General features: G+C 39.1%; 1 protein-coding gene across 1 annotated transcript in view; it reads left to right on the forward strand.

Annotated features, from left to right (window-relative positions):
- Positions 1-26,039, forward strand: part of PTPRN2 (protein tyrosine phosphatase receptor type N2) — a 654,118-nt gene that overhangs the window by 569,194 nt on the left and 58,885 nt on the right. The window contains 2 exon segments of the mRNA XM_074157635.1: positions 14-208; positions 24,365-24,512. Coding sequence (XP_074013736.1) covers positions 14-208; positions 24,365-24,512 — 343 coding nt within the window.

Below are 26,039 nucleotides of genomic sequence, written 5' to 3' on the forward strand. Positions count from 1 at the left end.
TTTCTCTCTCTAGGAGCTATGCCGTCAGCGCATGGCAGTGAAAACATCTGATCGCCCGGAGCCCCTGCATGCTTCTCGAATAAATAGTGTTTCTTCACAATTTAGTGATGGGCCCATTCCCAGCCCCTCGGCCCGGAGCAGCACGTCATCCTGGTGTGAGGAGCCAGTCCAGTCCAACATGGACATCTCCACCGGTCACATGATCTTGGTAAGGCGATTTCATCTTCACAGCACAAAAAATGTCATCAGAATTTAAGGTACCTGCTCAGCTTTTGGAAAGAGATAACTTTTAAAGAAAGGGAAGCTGTCTTTTCACAGGTAAAAAATATTCCTGAGCTTTGTTGGTAATCTTAGCTTTGTATAATTAAAACTAAAGGGATTTTTATTTCCATTTCTGTTCCATTATATTGTGTTTTTTCCTCTCTGGGGAACGTGCTTTTATCTTGGACATACAAATTGTCTGCATGTTTGCTTTAAAAAGATAAGCCCTGTGTTGTCCATTTGTTCTGTTAATTTATGTTTACCTCAGCTTGGACAACTGAAGAAAACTGCTGAATTTCTGATCAGGATGCTGCTTTTTCTTGTGTACCTTCATTGTGCAGAGGGATCTGAGCTGTGAAGGCAACAGAATATTAGTGATATGGAGCAATTTCTTTTCCATTACCCTTAGAAAAGGGATCTGAATTGTGATCTGAGCCTGAATTTTGTTGCCCTTGGCTGGATTTCTTCCAAGCTGGATCTCTTCTGTGTTTAAAATGATCCAAATATATTGTATTGATGGAGTCTGCATGGGAAAACTTGGGTTACTTCCAAATACAACTTGTAACCTGTATCATTGTAGAAGATGGACACTTGAAGATCTTTGTGTGTGTGAGAAATGGCTTTAGCAGCCCAGGACACAGTCCAGTGACTGGGACTTGCTGCTGGTTGTTTCTTGCTGTCTCTCTGGTAGTGTCCTGCTGGAAGAGCTGTGGAGTAATCCCCCATATTTTGTGCTTTATTTTTCTCCTCCTTTAAATATTTGCTGTCTTGGTAGAGGGCATTGAAATTAGCTGGGAAGAAGTTAGGTAATGGTGAAGATGAGTCAGGTGTTATTTTGCTTTCTATATTTGATTTCTGCTATTTATTATTATGGTTGATCTAAAGTAAACACCCTTTCCAGTTGGTAGCATTGCTGTGCTTTTGGAAACTTCCCTGTTGATTTATTTATGCACCCCTGAGAAGACTCACCAGTGGGGTTTCTCACAAGAAAACTTCTCTCCACCATGCCATACTTTTGGGTCTTAATTTTTCAGCTTCTTTCTCTCTTTGTCTGGACTTATATTTGAAAGTACTCTTTTCTCAGTTATCTTTTGAATTCTTATAATTCACCTCACCTACTGGAGAATGGAGTGAAGGCAGGCAAAACCCATAGATCTAATTTGACCTCAGCCAAGTTACTGACCTCCTTCAGCCTCGATCAGGTCAGCTATAAAGCTGAGCAAAAGCAGGGCAAGCAGATGCTTCATCAGGGTATGTCATCGTGAGTAAATACTTCTTCCCCAGCCCCTGCCTATTCCTCCCCTAAAACAGGAGTTAATTAAGTATTATGTTAAAATCTGGTATACAAGTGCAGTTTGGAAGGGTTACTCCTATGACAGAAAATCATTTGTCATAGTTTTTACTGTCCAACTGTTGCCTAACCGGAATTAAAATTCACCTGATCTCCTTTCACAGTTACCTGAAATGCTTGGGGAAAAAAAAAAAGAACAACTTCAATTGCCCAACCTCAAAATACGTACCAATTCCTGTGCTAAGGTTCTAAGGCAATATATTTGTATGGAAATAAGAGTAAAATTTCCTATGTAGATGGAAATAGGCATTTAATATTTGCAAACAGTTTCATCTACTTTAAATGGAGCAAAATTGTTTTCAATTATATTGTTGGGAAAAATAAAAAAATCACAAAATCAAGCTTAAAGGAGAGAAAGTTGCATATGGGAACCACTTATTCTGGATCTGGGAATCTCTGCAAAATTGCAAGAACGAATTGTCTTCATATGGCAATAAACTTTAAAAAATGGTCAGGTTGGTTAAGATCACTGTTACGGTGTTCAGTGTCCATAATTCAGTCAATCCTGTTTAACCCGGAATGAACCCATACATATGTTAGCTATCTAACAGCATGTGTTAGATGGTGAGGGTTCAAAGAAGGGTAAAGGAAATGCTATGGTGTCTTGAGAGTACAAACCACACGGAGAGAGTAAAAAATAGTTAATTTGTTTAGTCTAAACTGAACAAACAAAAATCATTGATTCAGGGGAGCCTGCCTACGTGCTTTGAAATACAGGATGGGGAAAAATTGTTCTTAATAGACGCAGATGATACAATTAGGGAGAAAATATGGGTTAGAATCAAAAGGATGCATTTAGCCTGGATATCAGGGCAAGCCTAATAGGAGGGTCAGGCAGGCAGTGGATGTTTACTTAAGGGAAGTAGTTAAACCGTGAATTCAAGATTTGCTGAAGGTGAATCAGGGCTAGGTTTACATGGGAAGATCAGCATCGCTCAGCTACAGCACTGAAGCAGATGATTGGACTTGATCAGAAATGCTCGTGTTTTATGTCACCGTGGGTCACGCTGAAACCGGAGAGCTGACCCAATTCATATTTTGCTCAAAAATAAATGCACATATCTGTAATACCTTATTTGCCTGAATTTCTCTCCCTCTGGAGATGCTGTGGCTTGATGGACTTCAGCAGTAGAAGATGCTCTTCCTCCCCCTGCCCTGCAGCTACGAGTGGAGGAGAGCGAGGGGCCAGCTCACAACTTTTATAGCATTCGATACAGGAAGTTTTCCAGTTCTTCCCATTTCCTGCTGCCGCAATCCTCTTATCTTTTAAATTTTGTAGATATTTGCGGTGAAAAATATCTCAGTGCCTAAAAAAAGCAACAAGAAATATTAGCAAGGGGGCTAGAAAGAATGGCAAATACCATCTGCTTTGCAGGCTAAATGCACTTACAGTTCTGTAAATGTGTTTTTCAGCTCCACAGTGTGCAGCGAAGTAGCAGTTAGCTGAGCTAGGGCTCCTCAGTCTTTATTGTTCATAGGTACCAGGACTTCCCCAGAGAAAATAAAACAATGGATTACTGTATTTAGTGACAGTGGGAAATATTTTATTTTGATTTATAAACAGAATAAATCTTTAATGAAAGTAGCTTAGAAGAAACGTGTCTGCCACTACTGGATGACTCCATCTTGCTCAGAGGTAGCATTGGTCAGAAACATTTCTGTAAAGCTGTTTAATTTGCTGGAAAATGCTGTCAGGTTGTACCTAAGTGATGTCCAAACCACCTCAGTTTTGGTTTTATTGGAGGTTGTGGTTGGCCACAAGTCCTGTTTTCTTGGAGGACTTGCTACTTGTGGTTAGCTCATTGATTATAGTGCTCAAGGTCTGGAGAAACCAGGAATCCTCCAAACCCATGTGATTGTGAGGCAGTCTCCTCACTTAGACTGAAGTCAGTCTTTCAAAGAGAAAAATCCTGCATTTCTGCCACTTTCTTGTGCAGCAGAGGCAATATCTCCACACTGCTGACAGTAGCGTGAGGTAGTTTGTACTGTTGGCAGGAGGAAGCAGGGAGGACTCGGGAGGCCCAGAAGGACAGCGCTAACAACATTCAGAGCTTTTTTTTTTTTTCTATTTCCTTTTCACGTTCTTTTTCCTCATATTTATAGCAGGAGAGTGGCCCATATGGCACTTTTTGATTCTGTCTTTCTAAAAGATCCAAGCACTTTAGAAAGTGTAATTAGAGGAGCATGTTTTATGCAGTCGTGTTTGTGATGCTGACTGCCTGCTTTTAGCATGAGCAACAAGAAAGAAGAGCCCTCATTTCAGTCACTCTTGGTTTTGCAAGAAAACAATTGTTTTTCAGAAGGTCACAGCAAGGGAAAGAGTAGGAACTTCGAATGAGATTTTCATCCACTTTATTCACATGTGCACATCCATCTTTAAAGCGACAAGAGAAGTCCTAATAAAGTGCAGTGCTTCCCTTTGCAGTCTGGCAAGAAAACCAGGGGGGGTTTGAAGGTGTCCAGAAGAGATTTAGTCTCCCTGACTTGGGCTCCTAACATTTTAGGCACTTAATGAAGTGATGGTGTTGTCTTGAGTCCATAAATCCCCCTTCGACTTGGTGGAGTGAGTGGGTGGCTATGAAGGTCTCCAGAGAATTAGGCAGAGTGGATTTCTCTTGGGAGACCTCCTGTTGTGCCTGCACCATCCTATTGACGTCTGCAGCTTAGATGAAGGAGTCTCTTTTGTTCGTGCTGAAGCACAAGTTCAGCACATAAATTAGGTAGATTGGATCCCACATCTGCTTCGTATATTACCACGCTTGTTTGGTTAAAATAATTATAATCTTTTATGAGTTTTTAAATGAAGAACAGTACTGCAAGAAAGGAGCGTACGCTTTTGATGATAACATTTTGAGGTTGTTGTCTGAATACCATATATGAGAGGGAATTTGCAGAAGCAGAAGTGATTTTCTGTGTTTTGGGTTTTTTCCTTATAAAGACAGACATGCAAAATTTGGATTAGAATTACAGAAAGTTTGAATTTACAAAAGGTCTTCTTCAGTACTTGTTTAAGCTGGAAGTCTGAAGAATCTTCTCCCTGAGGTGTGAATCTCCTGTATCTATTGGAAATAATAATAGTCTGTGATAGTTTGTGCGTACTGTACTTTTCAGAAGAAAGTTTCATAACTGAACTGAATTAGGAAGTAGGAGCAAATGAATTAGAAATTGAAATCTAGGGCCTCTCATCTAGGAGGTGTAAGTCCACTTGATCCCCTTGTCTTTGGCAATATGCCTGCAAAGTCAAAAGGACTTTCCCCATAGAGAAATGTTTTCATATGAGAACTTAGTGTCAAAAGAAAGTTCTGGCACAGGTTGTGTCCTAGAAGGTGACACAACCCAAACTGGGGCACATGGGACAGAGACCTGCTGCTGGGAAACCAGTCAAACCCAAGGAGTTGAATTTTGCACCCACTTTAGTTTTGATGCTGAATCAATGGCAGGATTGCTGTGGGACTGAGAAGGGGAACAAGGAGGGAATAGTTTCCAAGGTTGAACCTGGAGGTTTTTGATAACATTGCTATCCATTTTTGATGGTTTATAAGCAATTTTCCCTCACTTTCATTTTTAAAAGTAAACTCTGTTTGAAATGGACTCTATGGGGTAGCTTCTATAGATTTTCTTTTAATTGAATATGGAAGAGTGTAGAACTGAGTGATAGAAGACACATTCCAACAAGAAAAAATATTTGTTAAATCCTCCACCACATTTTGCTGAAACTCCTTGATTTTATTCTTAAAGCTACAATAAAAGCATGAGCAAAAGGCATCTAAACACACTTTACTAAATAAAGAGAGAAGCTCCAGCGTGTGAGGACTGATAGCCCTGTGCTAGATGCAGGCGTACTTTCCACCTTGAGCTTAATCCATATACACAGAAAACATTTCCTGGGCAAAGGAGCGTGATGCATGGTACGAGTGCAGTGCACTGCCCAGGGACACATGCCGCAGAGGTGATTAAAGCCAGCAGGGACAAAGATGAGGAGTGCACATAAGGAATACAAGGTCTTTGTCACAATCATGGTGTGTTTGATTATTTAGTGGGTTTTAATTATTTTTTTCTCTTTCCACCATTTCCTTCTACCCCCATTAATTTCTTTTTAGTTTTTATGAATTTCAAGAATATAAATACTGTTTAATAAAAGCTTACAACTGAGAAAATGAAGAAAAAAACCCTCCCTTATATGGGGAGGGGAAACAAGTCAGTGGCAAAGTTTAGCTAAAAGCATACACTTTTTACACATGTGCTAAGTGGATCTAAATCCCAACTTATTTTTCAGCTGTGCCAGTATAAATAGTTGTAGTAGACTCATGAAATGTAAGTCCCAAGAAGGCTTTGGCCCTGAAGGCCATTTCATCAGTAGCAGTCAGATTAGAGGAGTCACAAGGGAAAAGGCAGTTGTGTATCGCATTACTTAGTGACATGATAGCCAATATCCCCAAAAGACATAAATACTGTGGATGAGAAAATCTTTACCCATCTCTCCTTGAGTTGTCATGCTTTTAGGGACAAGTGGAGCTGGTTGCCTCCTGAAAGATCTGCTGATGAAATGGCATTCATCTCTTCATTTTAGGGTTTTTTTCCTCCCTAAACATTTATTTTGAAACATTTGCCTGTTTGTTTAAAGCCAGGACTTGAGATATAGGAACAAAGAAAGCTGCAAAGAAAAGTGCAAAAGATCTCATTGCATATGAAAACAGCTCTATTAATAGAGCCGTAAATCTAATAAATGGATGTATGTTCTACATAGATTTCATCAATAAAACTCAGAAAAAAAATTCATGAACAGGTTACCCTTTGATTCTTCCATTTTTATTTGTTTCATGTTCAGTTGCCTCCCTTTTTCTGTATTAATCTTGTTGAATGGTCCTTAGGAAATAATGTCAATTACAGGAGTTAGTATTAAATCAAGAAAAACATTCCTCTTGAACATGGTATGAAATTAATTTCAACATACTTTTTTTCCTAAATTCTTCCCTGTTGGTTGTTTTCCCCAAATGTATTTGTGATTAGAAATAACTCATCAAATTTCTGTGACTACATCTTGGTCTGTCGTTTGACTGTGAGGTGTTTATTCCAGCTGTGTTTAAGCTGCTTTGGTTGAACACTTTCAGCCACCTTATATCATTCCCTAAGGCTTTCAGTAGAAAGATGAAGAAAACATTTCTATTAATATTCTGGAGTACTAATTTTAAAAGCGTTACATTGGGAGAAATACATGACACAAAACTAGCTTATGGTACTATGGGCACAAAGTAAAAAGAAAGGATCACTTCCATCCATGGCTGAAACAAAACTTGGTGGCTATCTGAACTTTTTTCTGTTTCTCCCAGCTTTTTTCCATTCCTAGAGAACATCCAGGTAATGTCAAGGCAAGATAAGTATCAGTTGTAGCAAGTAGCAACAGATGCTAGGAGGTCATTTAATGAAAAAGATCTGGGTTTTGATACTTCAAATTGAAGACAAGGGATGTTACTGGGTCCTCAGTTGCTTCTGAGGGTCTCACTAGTGGCAGAAACCAGGGATGAATGTTCGTCCAGGAGGCTGCTGGTGTTGTCTTTTGGCTCCAGATGCATCCTCAGTAAAGAAGTGCACTTTGCTGTATTTGTCCTATTGTGCATGCTCACATCTTGCATTAATTAATGGATAACTCATTATAGCAGTTAATCATATTTTGGATCTAACAGGTGGAAATGCCTATTTAGAAGGAGAAGGATAACAGATAATAGAAAGAGGGTGGTTGAGGAAGATTTCTCAGGCAGGTGGCCCAAGATGGTAATACATGTTATGGTGTATTTCTGAGCTGGTGGCAGAGTTCAGACGTGAGAAGGAGGTGAGTTTTGACTCGCTGTGGGATAAAGAAATGGCTCACACAAGTTGCAAGTCATGGTGCACTGCTAAGATCAAATGACGTGTGGTAAATGGGACTACAACTTCAGAGCTTCTGAAAACACAGTTCAGGATGAAACTGAAACTTGCTTCGTGGTACTCACAAAGAGGGGACATCGTACTGCCACTGTGGTTTTGCGCTGTTATACCAGTTGCAGTTTAAGTTACCCAGGGGAACTCAAGTGGTATTTTGGAGAGCTCCTTCTGTTCACACGGGCTAAGCCAACAGAAGTTACTGGAAGCGGTTAACATGCAATTGGTAACAGAGGCAACTTAGTCCCTCCATTGAGTCAACAAAGTCTGTTTATGGTCATCATCAGGGCAAGATAAAAAAAAATAATTATACTTTCTGCAGCTCTCTCCGGGATTAGAACTCAACAGTGCTTTGTGAGTGAAGTATCAAAATTTGGGTGGTACTTGGATAATTTAATGTGTAGGACAGACAAAATGCTCCTGTGACGATCAAATTTTGCATATGCGCCCACGAAGCAGCTGTGGAAACGTTTTTAAATAAGGAGATAAACATTAAAATAATCTGTGAAGTTCGCTTGTGGATGACACAGTATTTGCTGTTCCATAAAGGAGGACTATGTTACTTTTTGGTCAAAACCAGATAAAGTCTACTACCCTGAAATATTACATCCCTCCCCCGGTGTGTCTTTATGAAATACATAGTTTTACTATGAATTTGTCTCCTTTTGATAACTCTTCTTTTGTTTCAGACTAGAGTAATATCTTTTCATTTTTCTAATTGGTAGCTCTCCCTCAGTGGTCATGTCTCCCTCATCCTCTTGTCCTAAACTCGTGTGCTAATGCTCCTTTAGGTTGACCAGCTGGCCAAGAAAACCCTATTCATAGGAGGGGAGAATTTTGAGTTGCCTCTTGTTTCTGGCTGCTTGCTGTACCATTGTACTGAACCAAGAATAGAAAGGAGGGGTGACAAACTGCTCATAAGCATCACCTCCTCCCAGCATGGCCTGATACTAATCTGGGAATTATTCTCTGCCCTTTTCTTTTTGGAATGACTATGAGGGCTGGTGTCCAGGTCCTAAAATGTTTCTGTCCTCAGTCTGGTTAGTAGTAAATCCATTAACGTCTGTTGAAGACGGTTGGTTTCTGGATTTGACGTGTCTTTTAAAAAATATTTCTCTGACTATGTTTCACACCTGCATTATTTTTAAGATGACTTAAAGTTTGCCTCCTTCTGACTGTTTGTACTATCCAAAATATTCCCATGAACATCCAATAACGCCTCTGCCCCACTGCACATAGCAACTAAGCTGTAGTAGGTGTCAGTGTAGAGAATTAGGGCACATTTCTGTACCTCTTGCACGTGCACAAATTTAATGAAACACTTTAAAGAAAATAAACAAAAAAATACAATGTCTCCTTATTGGATACATTATATTTACACTCAGCATTGAAGAGAGTCTGGTAATTATGAAGTTGCTTAAGCATTTTTGTTTCAAAATTAAAAAGGTACTGAACTTGAGAAAGCACATACAGTCAGTTATTTAGTACTGATTAGTTCATACATTCTTTTCATATTTAATTTAAGTAGACTTTAGCTGGTTGCAAATAAAAATACTAAAGGACTAGCAATGTACATACCGTGATTTGTGTTCTTGCTGTCATCCAAATTCACAGAAAGTAGGAAACATATTAAAGACATTTGATAAGACCAGGTGGTCTGAGTGAATAATTTCCCTTTCATTAACATATTCCCCTTATTAACTCTGTAATTAATTGTACATAGCTAAGGAAAGCTATGGAAATTGCATTTTGAGATGTATCAAAGCTGACTTTATGCTTCAGACTTCCATGCAATTTACTATTAATGAAGCAAGAGATGGAGGCCCCAAATCTATAATTATTACTTACTATTTGAATGACAAGCAAAGAATTTTATCAGCACAGTTTCAAATGAAAGGGGATTAGCAGCTAATGTTGAAATTGTTAATCTTTCTTATTAAAATAATTTTGACGAGAGTGTTTAGCCTGAAAGAGGTTTCTGGAACATCATTTACCATTAAAACAGCTATTTTCTGAAGCTCAGTATGAATTTGTCTAAGTTTGACAGCAGGGTGCAAATATTTTTTAAATGAATGAATATTTTATGGGAGCTAAGGCTGTTCATGTGTGAGCTGATGCCGAGCTGCTTGCTGTGTGCGTATTCCTGGAATGTGTAGCAGGATGGTAGTTCAATATCCATCTTACCGAAGTGAAGATGTCTACTGAGATAACGATGGAAAAAAGCTACAGCAGAAAAATCTGAGAACCGAAATTTCACCCAAGACTGTATCTGTACATGACTTATTAGCAGGTGGGAGCCCAGTCAGAATCAGGCCGTAGATCTTGGTGATATTTTTATGACATAGAAAAAGCCTATAATTCTGTTTGGTACCAAGATTACTTCATGTTTAACTAGGCCTCCTTACTCCTTTAAATGGTGGTGTATTTTCATTTTTTCATGTGCCTTGAGATGAGTATTCAGTCATGAGTGCTTTATACCCATATGTATCCTTGTGTGCAAATACCATGTTCAGCAACGGTATCATCATATAAGTACATATAAATATTTGTGAGCAGAGATAATAATATACTATATATCTTTTATAATATCTTTTAGGTGCTAATGAAAAACTACCTGGCATTCTAAATTTTGAAACTTTTCTTTGCAATATTTGTAATTTTCACCTCTTACAGGAGTGTACAAATGAAGCTGAACAGATTGTTTTTGCTCTTTGGGATGAGGAAATTGTGAATATACAGTGACATAAATGCTGAAAAGCAAAGCAGTGATAATTTACAAAATTTAATTTGCAATGGTCTCAGCCACATAAGTACTGGCAGAGATGTATGTTAAAGAACACTATTAATTTTCCTGTGTTCTGTTATAGAAAAAATAACAGTAGAAAATTAGAAGTAGAAAAAATAGAAAAAAAATACAGAAAAAATAATGTAAGAGATGTCACGTGTCTTTGCCAGTGAGAAATCTTACTAGCAGAATAGATAGAGATCATTTAAATGCTTTGATTAAGACATTACTTGCATGAGTAGATGGACTTTATATAAAGATACCATCAACACAACAGACCCCCATGCACCTGCTCTACCATGAGATTACCCTGAGCTTTACCTCTGTGTGAACTTGTGGGAACTTGGTTGGGTTCACTCAGGAAATTACAGGTTACAGAACTAACCTTGTATCTGTAGCCTTACAAATGTTCCTTTGCAACAGTCTTGCAGACAGAGTGGTATTGTAGCTTCTGCTACATAGGCTACATAATGCCATAGGCTTCATTCATCAGGCAAAATCAAAGGGGTTTAGTTTAAACATAGGAGTTGTTAAATAGCATGCAGTAACAGTACCAGAAGAAGCAGTTTCACTATAAAAGCATGTTTTGTATATATTATAATTATGTGTTAAGTCACAGACATCAAGGGTTCTTCTTAATGTGTAAGAATCATAACAAACCATGCACACCACAACCATAAGAATCCGTCACCATGCCAGTGTGGTAGGCGGGTGTAGTTAAGAGGTGGAATTTGTCAAGGATGAAGCTAATGCCGAATCCAAAATTAAAACTTTTCTAAATGCAGGATTATTTCTAATGCAGATATTTATCTACAGCTTTAGTAGGAAGGCACCCATAAGAGTTGGTTTGATTTACTACAGCAACCACACAGAAGCAGGAATGTAAAATCCCCAATGTAGTGCTGGCTCACAGCGGGAGGGATGTCCTGGCACTGCTCAGGTGGGCATGAGTGATACTTGCCTGAGAAAAGTTCTTCCTTCTTTCCTTATTGTCTCCTTTCACCTATTGGTTTCCTTGTTTACATTAGACCAGTCTGACTGAAAGCATTATCATAATGTCTAATTGCTATTAACATAGTGAATACACTAGGCACTAATGGTGCCTAATATGTTATTTCTTCTGGAAGTCCAGAAATTACTTTTGTGTGATTTAAAGTTCTGCTTGAGTCAAGAAAACTCTGCAGTATCTGAGAATATACACCAGCCTTTGCTTTACCATACATGTGTCTTCACAAGTGAATTTTGAGAAACTTTGTCCTTCAGGCCTGATATAAGAAATTTTGATTAAAGTCACCAGGAGCCTTTCAACTCCCTTCAGTAACAAAAATAATAATAAGCCAACTCTTACACAGCACGTTTGATCAGTAGGTTCAAAGCTCTTTTTAAAGGTCAATATCATTATTCTGTCTTTTTAGTCCAGGAAGCTCAGGCACAGACAAGAAACTGTCTTGACCAAGACTAACCTTAAGGTCAGAAGCAGAGCCAGGAGTAGACCTCCATTCTCTGGTGTCCCAGTGCTCTGCTCTCACAACTAATCATATTGGCTTTAATAGAAGAAGGATCGTATCGAAGGGTAATATTTTTGCCCTTTTTTGTCCCTCGTTAGTCTTTCTTAGACATGAAAGTACAAAGGAGTTCTGCACCTGGGTTTGTCAGATTTGATTCTGCGGGTTTAGTTTCGGCCTCATTATCTAAGAGCAAACTATTCCATATTTGGAGACCTGGCTGAAAGATATTAGATACACATTGGAAAAGCTTGTGAAAACCAGACTGAGGATGTGCAGTCTGTAGTCAGTTACCTCTGTCGTGGAAAAAGGGTGCCATCTAGTCATTGTTTGAGTCTCGTCTGAATTGTCAAGAATATACTCCCAATCTGCTAGATCCTTAGCCATCACACACACGCGCAATGAATTTTAGGTTCTTTATTTTGCTTTTTTCATCTGTTTAGCATTCAGCTGTAGTTGTACTGTCTACTCAAAACTACTACTGTCACACTGTCAATGTTTTCTCCTTGGTTCAGCATGTGAAGGGAGATGTTCCAAGGAAAAGAAACAGTGCATGAGAAAATGTTGACAGTTATCAGTTATGACCAAAATTTGCTCCTTCCCATAGCATTTTCTTCATTTGCTGTGTTCTGGTGTTTGTTTTCCTGATTTTTTTACTTTGCAGTACAGTGTCTTCTTTCATCATTTCACTTCTTTGTTGACCTCTACAGTCTGTTCTTGGCATCTTTTTCTGTCCTCTTTTACATTGTCTTTCCCTTGTTCTTATTTTGCCCTCTGTCACTTCAAATGTTCTTGTCTGTGGATTAGACCAATGTTCCTCAAACTTCTTTAAAGTGTTATCCTTTCTGGCTTCCATGGAAACCCAAGAGTCCCAGGAGTAGGTAGGATGTCTTCAGCTTACACACTTCTAAAGCTTTTCTACCATCACTTCACAATCCCTTTTGAATGCTTTCATGAGAAAAATATTTGAGAACTTGAGAATCACTGAGCTAGGCCAACCTCAGCTGAAAATCCCATGGAGTGCAGATAAAAGGTTACATAAAAAATGAGACACTTCAGCTAGATTTGGGAGCTGGGTAGATGCCAGCTGCATCTCTCTTATGACTAGCATTGCTCAATCTCCTGTTCCACATTGGTTCAGCGCGTGGCTGTGTGACATGGAAGGGATAGGGCAGAAGTCAGGCAGGTATTCTCCCACAGTTGTCTCCATTAAGTCCTGGAAGTACTTCTGTGGAAAAAGAGTTCCTTCACTGCTTACTGTCCTCACTGGCAGTTGCTCTAATTGTGTTGCTTCTCTGCAGTTTGCAGTATGCAAACATGGAACTTCGTAGGTTGGGGATGTGTTTCCAAAATGGTCCTGAGTCGATGATTAGACCATTGAAGATGTTTGTGGAGTTTGAAGTTTCCCGTCTCTCAATGTTACAGGAGTTTTCTAAGGAAAAGGCTGATTATCGAGTCTGTTCTTTCCCTGCTTTTTCTCACAGGTGGCCATATGTTCACTTTTGCTTATGCATATTCTGCCGCTAGGCGGTGGGTATAGTATGGATTACAGGACTTCTTGGATTTCATATTGCATATTCTCAATTTACACGCAAACCAGCGTGTGTGTTTGTGAACAAACTCTCACTATCAATTTAGTTACCCCATCCCCCCTCCACTCCCAACCACTAAAAGGCAGAGGTGTTTTCCTTTATGAGTCATAATTTGCTCCTGGAAAAGCATCTTTTCATTGTTATTAACATATTTAAGAAGAGTAGTAAAAGTATTACTGCTTATCCCTTTGCTCTAGCAGAGATGTTATGTCTGTAGAAATAATATTTTCCTTTCTACACACAAGATGGCCACTGTCTAGGAGAGGTATAGTTTACCAGACTATCTATAAATCACATCATGTGCTGTATCACTTTGATGTACTTCGTCATGGTTGCCTGGGCTTTCCTAGTCTCATTGTCTCTGAAGAACTTGACCATGCTTGAAGAGACAATTATTTTTAAACATGACAGTTTCAGAATTCTATATTTATCTCTTGGTAATTTTTATATATACTAAATGAAGATGACTATACAAATGCTCTGAAAAGAAACACAGACTTTAATTCATTAAAATCTAAATTTACAAATATAGTATCCAACCAGGAACCCAAATTTAGATGCTTAATAGAGTTAGCAAAGCTTGGAGAGGAAGAAGGCAGGGAATTTGGTTTTGGGTTTTCAGCTAGGTAATTAGTGTGTAGTAATATATTTTTAAAGTTTTCCTTTCAGACATGCAACATCATTAGTAGGCATATATATGAATCATAAATATGTCTTGGGTTGCGGTATGGTGTTCAAACCATTAGTAAAAAAATGTGAAAAGAAGGGATCATCTGAAAAATAGGTTTAATGTGTAAGAAGAAAATAGCAGTTTCCTGTGAGAATGGAAATGGGTGTCAATATTTATCACAGAGTCAAAGGACTTGATTTGTATATGTTTTTGCAGTTTTTCTGCTACTTTTTATTCAGATATGTAGCTTACGCTTTTGCTTTTTAAAAAAGCTACCAGAAGCACTTCCCAAAATGTCTCAGCTGACGAATTTAACTGACACTATCCTTGGCATCAGTTCCTATACTGCAGAGTTGTCTTTAATGGGGAAGCTTGGGATTTTTTGGTTTGGATTTATTTTTGTTTTTAAGAAATGTCACAACATATCCCACGCTGTGAAATAGCAGTATTTGGCTAAGAGGTTTAGACCTTCATTTTTTGAAATAAAATTCTTCCTTTATTAAAAGGCTATTTATAATTTTAAAAATTTATTGTGAAATCTAGCATAAGAAGTACAAAAGGCATGGAAACTGATTTTAGCTAATTCATCTTTTAAATCTTTATTATTTAGTTTGGTATGTCTTTGTATAAACAGAATCTAACATGCATAAATTAAATTCCCCTACTCGTCAGCCACTTAAACCCTGTATTTCTAAACAAAATCCCCAAACCAAAACCTGTTCTAATTCCATTAGAGTCAGAACATTTGGTGTGCTCTAATTACAAAAATATTATCAGATATGGATTCATGAAGGTTGCACGACCTTTAGCCCTGTCTATAAACATGATCAAGGGAAAAGGGAAAAACAGCAGTCAAGAAGACCGAGTTCTGAATTTCCCTGCAAAATAAATGTTTTAGGAGCATATTCTGCGACCCCAGGAAATTCACTTCGATGGTTCTGCCCTTTCATTTCGCCTCTGTGAAACAGCAATGATACTTGCCTCCCCTGCAGAAATAATGTGACTTTCAGACAGTTGGACAGAAGGAGCTATAGAAATACAGAGATTGTAAGGGAGCAAATTATATTCCTTTTATGGTAATCATCTTCTCCTTTTTGTTGAGGTTTATTTAAAGCAAAGTAATTGCAGGGGGGAAACTTCATAGCCATAATTTAGATTTCAAGAAAGGGGGTAAGGAGGAGGAGATGGGGGTGGTTGTATTTTAAGACCTAGAAGACACCATTAAGTAGCTGATAATCCTTGAGAAGGGATTCTTTGTATGGTGAATTTCTTTATCTTCTGCTATATTTAGGAAGCCAGGTAGAGTAAATACTTCGTAATTAAATATTCTAATTTTTTTAAATGTTTAATTTCTTTGCAAAGTTTGTTTCCTTTCAAAAGCATACCGCCTTCATCATTCCGATTCAAGCAATGCTTAGTGTCACATGTATTTTCCAAGATCTCCTCCAGAGCTGAAAACCTGCGTCAGTCCACACCAGGTTGTATCCAGCCATTTCATTGGGATTTCATTGAGCACCTTTGGCAGCTGGGAGCTGTAAGAAAAGGGATTAGCAAGTGTTTGTCTGACACACACTGATCCCAGCACCTGCTGATTGGATTGAAGTAATCCTTTTACAAGTTACAAAACTCTATTATCAGAGCATTAAGAGAGGGGGAGGCAGTGATATACACTACATCAAGGGTATATTAATTTAGGTAAACAGAACATAGGTTGCCATTTAATGTACTTGTGAATTATAGTCATTCTTGCACAATAGTCTAGTCTGGTAGATAATGCCATACATGGCTCACGCAGAGGTGATACTTCTCCAGAAACCCAAGGACAATAATTTAAAATTATTTTTAATGCTTAAAGCACGACTGTGCTCTCTGTGTACATGCTTAGTTGTTTACAATAATCTTTATATCTAAAAATATAACATTGAAACTATGGAATCTCATTTTTTATTGTTGGCTGATATCACCATGGAAGTTAATTTATTTCCTAATAATACAACCTATTTGAAACAAACTAGGGATATTGTTCTCAACCAGGCTGAATAGTTGCTTTGTCAGAGAATTGCCTCCCTCTGATTGTTGGTGGGTTTTTTTTTTTTGTAGTTTGCCTTCATCACCTACCATATTATGTATGATATCAGTAGTGTTTTATGCCAAATTACTAGTAAAGCTTTGTACTGGTTTTCAATACTTAATTGAAAAGGCTTCAAAACTATTCTTTTCACTGGTGTAATCAGGTAATGAGAAATAGGAGAAAAAGTAGATCAAAAAACATTATGGTAGTAGTATGGCTCCAGACACTGGGGAAGAAAAGTAATTTCTTAATGTATTTTATAAAGACAATATAGAAATTCCCGGGGTTTTATTTCCCAGATTTTTTCATTTAGACAATTCTTGCTGATAAGATCAGGAGATCTAGGGTGGCACAGGAAAAGTTAGAAAAGAGAAAAGAGGCTCAAGACTGAAACGACTGACTAATCAGATGGTGAAATCCCGGCTCCAGTTAAGTCAGGAGTGTTGCCATTGACAGTAGTGGATGCAAAACGCTCCCCAGGATTGAAAGGATATGAAACGTTATAGCCCAATGTTAACTTACTGAGAGTTCTTACAGATACAAGTTCTGTGAGCTACTGACTATGCATTGCCACAACATAATTTTTATTTATTGTTGTGGTTTAGGCTGAATTGGCCAATGACCAGCGACAGATGCTCTCCCCCCACCTCTCACTCCCAGGAGAGAAGGAGAGGAGATAAAGAGATTTACAAGTTTAGAAGGAACTAAACTACTTTAATGAAATATTAATAATAAAATAAAAAGAAAATAATGAAATAGATACAATATGTACAAAACCGTATCAAGCTCCCAGGATGACATCACCAGCCGGCACTGGGGAAGTCCCAGACTGGACTCAGCGATGTATGGGAACTGGATTCCAGCTCTGGAGTCAGGAACGCACAGATCAGGATCAAAGGCAGACAAACATGGTCCTCTTCAGACGTTGGCCATTGGAGAAAAAGGATGATCCTCTGATCCCTCAGCTTTTGTACTGAGCAGGGGGCAGATGGGATGGAATACCCCTGTTGGTCAGTTTTGGGTCACCTGTCATGTCCCCTCCTCCCTGCAGGTGTGATCCCTCTACACTTTTCCATTTCCGACCCTCCAGCGGGCAAATAACGAGATTAGTTGACCTTGGTTGTTATAGCAATAAGTATAAGCAAGAGCCTCCCTGCATACCGTTCCTTGGCATCAAGTGTAAACATTGGTCTCATGTCTCTGAGAACGAACAGTTTTCTGCACAGTATGCTGTTAAATTATGAGAGTTAGAAGAGGCCTAGCTAAGAAGTAAAATTACTGAACAGAAAGTTGGTTCTGTTTTTCCTCAAACCAGGAGATATATAGATAGATATATATATATATATATACATGTATATATAAACTCTATGTAACTAGCTCAATAAAGTCACACTTCTCCACAGTCAAGGTTGAAAACTTGATTTTCCATGTTAGGACTAAAGCTAGTGCTTTTAACAACAGTTACAGAGTGACATTTCAGAGATGGAGCTGGTCGTGGTAGCAGCTATAGGCTCTGCATTATTGTGGGTTGGTCAGATCAGAGCATCAGAAATATCTATGGTGCTTCAACAGAGCTATAACTACCCGAGAAAACTGTGATTTTCTTAATGTGTTAGTTGATTGAAAGACTTAAATCAATTGAGATAGTGCGTCCTTTCTTTATTTAAGGTCTGCTTTGTTGAGGAAGAAAGGTAGGAAAGGTGTGAGCATAGTTTTGCTTTGCTCCCATGTTTCCTTCTACATGGAACACCACTGATAGCATTCTTCATGGAAACGTGTGGTGAGCTCCCAGCCCTTAGTCTCTGCAAGAGCACTATGGCAGCTCAGAGAGAAAGATTGACCTTCTGCAAACAAGGAAGAGCCCAAAGTGACTTCAGTATTACTGTGAAACTGTGTTAGGAGATGTGAGAAATGCTTAGAAAATGTGAAGAAATATTGTGGTGCTCCACATGGTCTGAATACAGCTCAGGATTCTAGTAGTGACACTTGTCTCAGGGAGTTTTTTTTATTTGAGCAGATCTGGACAAGTGTGGGTGCACCAAAATAGAAGAATAAAGTCATCACAATTTTATAAAAGAGAAGTGGGGAGAAGGAAAGAGGGCAAGACTAATGAACCTTTCTGCTGCTGTTCCCTGAGTCCAGACTCCAGCCCTAGAAAATAATGGAACACATATTAAAAAAGAAATTGCTGATTATCTAGCAAGAGATTTTTCAAGGGCATAAAAGGGAGATAACTGTGAGGGTCTCATTTAAGAGGATAGGGAAGGCTGGAGTCTTTCCTTTGTGTGTTTGCTAATCTCCTCCATCCTTTCCATTGGATAGCTGCACAATGAGTAAGAATGTGCATACTTTTATAAAGAATAAATCTTGCCTGGCCGAAGTTGATTGCTTTTTATTTAACTAAAATTACAAAACCAGTAGAAGAAGGGAAAACAATAGATGTAATATATCCAAATTTTAATAAAGCCTTGAAACTGTTTCATGAATAGTTAATTGAAAAATTAATGTCAATTTTTTAGAAGACAATTATGTGGATTGAAATGTGGCTAACGGATGATATACAAAGAGTAATGATCAAAAGCTATGTATGGGAGTGTCTGGCAGAGTACAGGAATTACTGTTAGATCCAATTATATTTAACTTTTAAAATAATGATCTGGAAGTGGATGGAAGTGACTTAATGACTTTTACAAGTGGTATCACAGTGTAAAGTTCTGCACAGAAGTGATGACAAGAGTAATTAAAAAGTTTGAAAACCTTAGACCTGAAAACATGTACAACAAATAAAGTTAAATTATCTTTGAAGAAAAGTCACAAGAAGAGATATCTCTAGTTTGCATAGATCCATTAATTCATGATCTGTGAAGACACTGAAATACATACAAGTGGAAATTATACAGAACAGCAATATTCTGTGTACGCACACTAGGGTTGAAATAAATGGATAGGTGACAATGGGTAGCGAAATAAGTTTGCAATAGAAAAGCAATACTAATGGCACCCATCTCAAGTGAGGACTACTGTTCCTAATTGAGAATATTTGAGTATTTTCAGGAATAGAATGTATTGTTCAGAACAGCTTGTGTCCTGAGGAATAATCATGAACAGTGTTTTTGGCTTTTACGTTAGATACAGAACACCTAAATGTTAGTGAAGTTTCTTAGTGAAGTACAGGAAACAAGACATTATTTGAAAGACCTGGAAATAGGTAATCCAATAGGCTTCTTCTGTCTCTAACTTCTATAGCACTGCGAGTAATACGAGTGGGAATGGAGAAATTTACTGTGAAGCCACTAATGATAAGATATTAAGCCAGAAAAAGGAAGGAGAAAATGATGTGCTGTGTTTAAAGTAAATTGGATTTATGCAGAAAATTGTTGCTTTTACATATAGTCAATACATTACGTACCAAAAAAGACAAAGAGGTTTAAGCAGAATAGCAAAAATGCTGTCCTGTGCCAGAACAATGTAGCCTACAAGTTAGCAGGGAGCAAAGGCAAAAAAAAAAAAAAAGCCTTTACTTAAGTCAGTTGGAGAGAATAACAAAGCAAATTGTTTGAAGTGTGGTCGTTTAGTGCACAATTTGCTATATAACAGCTAAGGCCAATTCTCTCCTCTCCAAATTCCTTCAGAGGAACCCAGTGAAGCACCTCGGCACTGCCTGGCCCTCTTCATCTCTGGAAAAAGCAGCAGAGGATTGAAAGCAGGGGCTCTCACACTGGGAGGTGAAAGGTGTGGATTTGAGTGGTCACTGCTCACAAGGATTAAGATAATGTCCCATCCACTTCTTCAGCTGACATTTGAGATTCGATTAGACCTGTCAAGGTCTGTCAATTTAACAGTTGCCCATCTTTTCATTAAAAGAGACATTCTCAGCCATGGAAAGAGTGTCTAATCAAGTACCGTATTGGAAGTATGTTGTCAAAAATAATTGCTTTTTGTAATAGCTGAGCACCAGCTAATAAAACAGTTATTTTTAAAACAAATATCTTGACAGATGCAAACTATACTATCTCTGAAGAAGGTATTTGGAGATTGACCAGGCAATTAAAATTTAATTGTTATATTTGATAACCTTAGTTTAGTCACAGAGCACGCACTGGATGCCACTCCTTGAGTAAAGAAAAAAAATAAAGAAAAGCAAACTAGTTTGACACCATATTACAGCATCAACTGAGCACCCGGGAAACTTTACCAAAGCCAAGCCAGGCCGCTGTCCTCTGTCTTTGTGTCTGTGTTCATTTGCCACTGGCATTAGTTCTTTTGGCCAGAGATTCGTTGTCCCTGGGACAGTTTTTTATCCTCTGGCTGAAAGCTCATCTCTTGCCTTATGACTGGCATGTCTCACAAAATAATAATGGATTTTACAATACATCACCACTCTCCACATAATGTCAATGCATCCTTCTTATCCCCATAACATGTTTGTTAGCAAGAGTATCTCATCTGTGTATACAAGAGAAAGTGTGAACTGGGCTACCAATTGTCCTTGCAGGTTAGGCCCTGTGGAAGGAAAATTAAGACAATGAAATTTAAGGAACATCAGGAGATCTTGCCAAGCAGACAGTGTTTGTTTAAATAATAGCATATACTTGGGATTACAGGACTTGTATTGATGTGGACATATCGGTGAGACTAGACCTCTACCTTTTTCAGCAGGCTTTGAGGAACATTACAGTAGCAGTGGTGACAACCTCTATTTTACCTGCTGCTCTGGGACAAGGAAAATCATGTGCCTCTTTGACACGTTGGTAATGAATTTCTTGTGTACCAGGCAAACGCTGCAGAATGTCTTATGAAAACATCCTAATTAAGGAGTGGATTTGAGTAGACATACAATCTCTAAAATATCAGAAGTTCCACTCAATTTAATGTACATCCAGCAGCTCCCAAGAGGGTGTTTCAAAATCACTAAGTTTCTGTTTAGCAAAATGGGGATGAATGTAGGGGCTCTGAAGGACTGTAAATGAAAGATTACTTAACTCTGAGGGAATTGTCTGACTGCTGAATGTTTTAAAGCAAGCTTCTTTCTCGGTAGCTTTTTTAAGCGTGTGAAAAGCAGATGTTCATATTGTGCAGAGGCTTCCTTGGGTCCGTTTGAATAGTCAAACACCTTTTCAAGATTCATTGATTCATAGAATGGTCCAGGCCGGAATGGACATCCAAAGGTCATCTAGTCCGACCTTCCCACAGTCAGCAGGGACACCTCCAACTAGACGAGGTTGCCCAGGGCCTCGTCGAGCTTCACCTTGAATATCTCAAGGGAAGGGGCCTCAACCACCTCCCTGGGCAACCTGTTCAGTGTTCCACCACCCTCATAGTAAAGAACTTTTTTCTAATATCCAATCTAAATCTCCCCTTCTCCAGCTTAAAGCCATCGCCCCTCGTCCTGTCACTGCAGGCCTTTGTAAACAGACCCTCCCCAGCCTTCCTGTAGGCCCCCCTCAGGTACTGGAAGGCCGCTATTAGGTCTCCCCAGAGCCTCCTCTTCTCCAGGCTGAACAACCCCAGCTCCCTCAGTCAGGAAGTGCCCTGTGAATCTGATCCATGCCATGCAGGTGTTGAAACTACATGAAAAGTGGTTGTCTGGTTAAAGTAAAGATTTTGGTGTGTTTTCATTTGAACATTCATTTCTCTTTACACTCAGGATTCCCTAAAAAAGGAAGGTAAAAGTAAAAAGAATGTTCCTTCTTAAAGAGAGATGAGTTATTTAAAAATTCATGTGCACTAAAAGCAATCTCTTTACCTTAACTGTGTCACATTTGGTGATTTGAAAATAAAATAAAATTTCTTTTTAAAATAAAATCCTTGAAATCATCAAATAGACAAGTTGGAGCCAACGGGAAGTTCCTTGCTATGTACAGCTCTGCCTTAGGAATCAAATGTTCATGGCCCTTTTCCTACATCTTCATGTATCTCCCAGTATTTTGGGGAGACTCAGTGTTTGCAGATCTGTATATCTGCATAAAATGTCCCTGAAGTCTATGGGACGTTGGTGATGGGCATGTCAAAATGAATCAGATTATAAAACTGTGGTTTAAAATGGGAAGATGCTACAGGCTGGTCCTTGACTGCCTGATCTCTGCCTTCTGAATGCGAAACAGCTTCTCTGAAGCCAGGGGTCTTGGTATTGTAAGATTTTGCTATTTTTTCCCTTTGCCTCATAAAAATTCTTATATACCAACTAGTCTCTGCTCAGGAGGGATTATCTTTTGTTTTTATTATGTTCAGTATACATATCCAGGCACAGATTTACTAGGAGAAAAGAACAGGATCTTTAGCCCCTCTCCTTTCCCCGGTACCAGCAGCCTTTCGGCAGGGACAAGCAAACCGTCAGGGGATAGTTTCCTCCCATTAACTAGCAGGTTAAGGCTGGGAATGTGTTAGCTGACCCACTCCCCTAACACACCACGAGGCCGCGCAGCTCTCCGAGCTCCCCATCCATCAGGTCACAGCTCTGTCCACCACGATGCTTTTTCCTTCATTGTAGAAAAGAAGCAATCACACAGTAGGTGTTTTGATTGTATCTAGGCCACTACTATTTTTCACCTCCTTTAGAAACCTTTCTTCTAATGCAATAATTTCTATGTCCTTAAAGATATCCTTTCTGGAAGTGTCACTTCTTGAATTGCTTTTCAGTAGCAGGTTTGTTTTACAAATCTCATGTAAAGACACACGCACCCGACAGACCCCGCTCAAAACAAAGCTGTGTGTCAGGGACTCTTTTGTAACCAAAAAAAACTGAAGAGAGAGCAGTCTCCTGCCTCGCTGGTGGGGTGGGCAGCGTGGTAGAGCAACAGCTTTAGCAGAGCTCCCATTTGGCAGAAGACAAGCTGCAAGCTTTTTGCACCTTCTGTTAAACCTGCTGAGAGGGCATGTGAACCTTTCTTCTTCAACGCATGTTTGGGAAGAGCTATTCAACATAATGGAGATTGTCTATGGGAAAGGTTTTCCAAGCAATTAAACTGCTTTTTATACTTTACAGTGAATCCTGTCCAGGAGCTTTTTCTAGACAAATGTTCCTACAGACTGGGTTGTACTAGTGAGTGCTCCAGCAGGAACCAATTTGACTGATGTTTGGGGCAGAGGCACCCATAGCTCTGCTCCCAATCCCGTCCAGACCCTGAGCCTGTCCCCTAAACAGTCTGTCCCTCTTTCAAGCTGTTTAAGGATGTTAACTTCAACCTGCCTTGTAAAGATAGTATGGAGTTTAATTTACAAATACAAACTGTGTGTCATGTGAGATTGTTCTGCTACTCGCTCTAGGAGAAGATGACAGACTCTGAAAGGTAATTTGGCTGTTAAGTGGGCTTATAGTGCCAGGTGATCCCTTTCTTAATTTTCGTGCTAAAGGGAGGGGAAGATTTCTGGTTTTCCCTGCCCTTCCTCCTTTCTGCTGTCTTCCCCTCACCTGCTTGGATGATTTTCAGGTTCATGGGATGAAGGAATAGGGTTTTATTTCACTTTTGGCAAACCTTTGGAACTGAATTCCCGATCCAGTGCTGTACTGAATCTCTAACCTTGGGAGATCTGCAAAAGCTATGACCTGCACAAATATACTCTGATGGGCTGTCATTCCTGCCAAGGGCAGGTAATTTTTCTTTGGTGATGCTTCTCCTAACACTGTTGACTTTACTGAATGCCAGGTTTAACAACATATATTAATATTAATTAATGGCACCTTCTCAGTTCAAGGCCTTCTCTGTGCCAGTTTGTGTGCAGGATGAGTTCCTAATCACCCAGTACTTGAGCCAGGACACTTCAGCCTGGCAATTCGTTAATTCTCAACAGCTGTATTGTTTTGTGACTTGTGTATGTGCTTGAACTTTAGTTTTGAAAGCCTTCAGTTTGACGTGAGCTGTTGTTGTAGTAACTAATTTTTATTAGTGCACTTTTGTTTCTTTTTCATTGCCTGATGAAAGAGACATTTGGGCTTAACATCTTCTAGGTAATGAAGAAGAAATAGTTTTCTGCTGGAGCTTGGTAGCTGGGTGTTACAAATATTTCTTCTCTGTTAGCACTGGTACATTTTGTGTAGCACAAATAAGCTTGAAGTTAACTCTCTTAAGTAAATGAATTAGCCATAAGACTAAGTGTGCTTTGTGCCCAAAGCTTAGGATTCCTGTGCTTTCCATCCCAAGATACATCCTTTTAGCTTAGCTTTGAGCCTAGCTAAGTCAATGCTTAATACAGTATCCTTTTAATTCCAGTCCTACATGGAAGATCATCTGAAAAACAAGAATCGTCTAGAGAAAGAGTGGGAAGCTCTGTGTGCTTATCAGGCTGAACCCAATGCCACCACCGTTGCACAGCAGGAGGAAAATATCCAGAAGAATCGCTCACGGGCTGTAGTACCATGTATGTACACTTTAATTTGGATGATTGCATTTTAAGCTCTTGGTATATTTCTCAATGTCCTTTGCACAGTGGTTTGATGTCAGATGACAGGCAAACAGAATAGAAAGTAGCTTGTATGTGTACTAGAAAACTATGGGCTGCGTGCATGTCCTGTTATCATATCAGACACTGTTTATCTCTCTCTAAGTTGCATATATGTTACAGAAATGCACAACTATGTGGCATAGCACTGCTGCTGCAGCTGTGCTGTCTCATGAAATTCAATAGCCAGAGTGCTTTTCAGTGCTGGAATATACTTTCTGTGCAAGAGTGGCATCTGTAGCCATTCAACAGAAAGAAGTTTGGCTTGTGTTTAGACAAGTTGGTATCATGTCCATCCAACAGTAATACCAGCAGTCTATAATCAGAGCTAGATGATCTGTTTATCAGATACTCAGCTGTACTGAATGAGCCCCTTCAGGCTTCAGTGGATAAGCTTGCAAACTGGCTTCTCTCTCTGCTAGGCTTAGGATAAAAAGAGAAAAAGAAAAAGCAGCCAGTGTTTATGTTCCTAGAATCTCCTTTCCTGTAGGCAGCCACCTTTCTGAGCTTGAAATAAAAGCAACATATTTTTCCTATGCAAATGTACGTATCTCATAGATTACATTGGTAATCTATGGCCACACGTTTTATTAAGCAACCAATGAAACAAAACTGAGACTGAGAATATATGCACAGTCCACAGCAACAAAAATGCTCTCAATCAGTGTGCCCACAATCCAGCTGGGTAGCTTGGCAAACATATATAGCTATTTTAATTTTTAAAGTGCCCTGAAAACATTAATTTTCCCTATGAGAGCCTTGAGTAAGTACTATTCCTCCTTTAGAAATGGGGAAATGACAGGTAACACGTTAAGTAAATGTCAGAGCCAGATTTAAAGTGAAGATTCTTTGGAAGTACATGATAATTTAACTGAGCCCATTAGTCCTTGCATATTTGCTTCAGCAGGGTTTGGCTCTCTTGTTTATGCAGTGGCTCTTTTTGCAATGCTTTGCTGGTTAGGTAGTTTGACGATACGAATTCTCCTGAGTAAATGTGGTGCTGATTGAAAGCCTTTTGGGGCAACAGCAGCAGTTTGTTGACTTCCATGTGGTGGGATCAGGTCTGTTGAAAAGTTCTAAAGAAGTCACCATGAAAGTTAAAGGAGTGCAAGACTTCTGTGCTCTTTTCCATCCGGAAAAAATAGCATTTAACCAACATCATAGGAAGTGAAAATTGCTCCATGATAGTGTGTATTGATCCAAGTTAATCTTCCCACTTAAAGTGTTCTTTTCAATGTGGACTTGCAGTCAAACCATCTTAAGCTATTCCAAGTCCCTGCTCATAAATTAAGCCAGATTGTTTCTGGTTGCTGCCTTGGAGACAGAATGGGAGCTACAGGTGTTGCCAGAAATTGATGCTGGTTATTCAGCTGGTGTAGGAAACATGTCTGCATGATACGAGCGATGATAGGGACTCTCAGACTAGACCATTCTAGCTCTAAATCC

The sequence above is a fragment of the Numenius arquata genome, chromosome 12 (assembly GCF_964106895.1).
Source record: "Numenius arquata chromosome 12, bNumArq3.hap1.1, whole genome shotgun sequence".
Classification (NCBI taxonomy): domain Eukaryota; kingdom Metazoa; phylum Chordata; class Aves; order Charadriiformes; family Scolopacidae; genus Numenius; species Numenius arquata.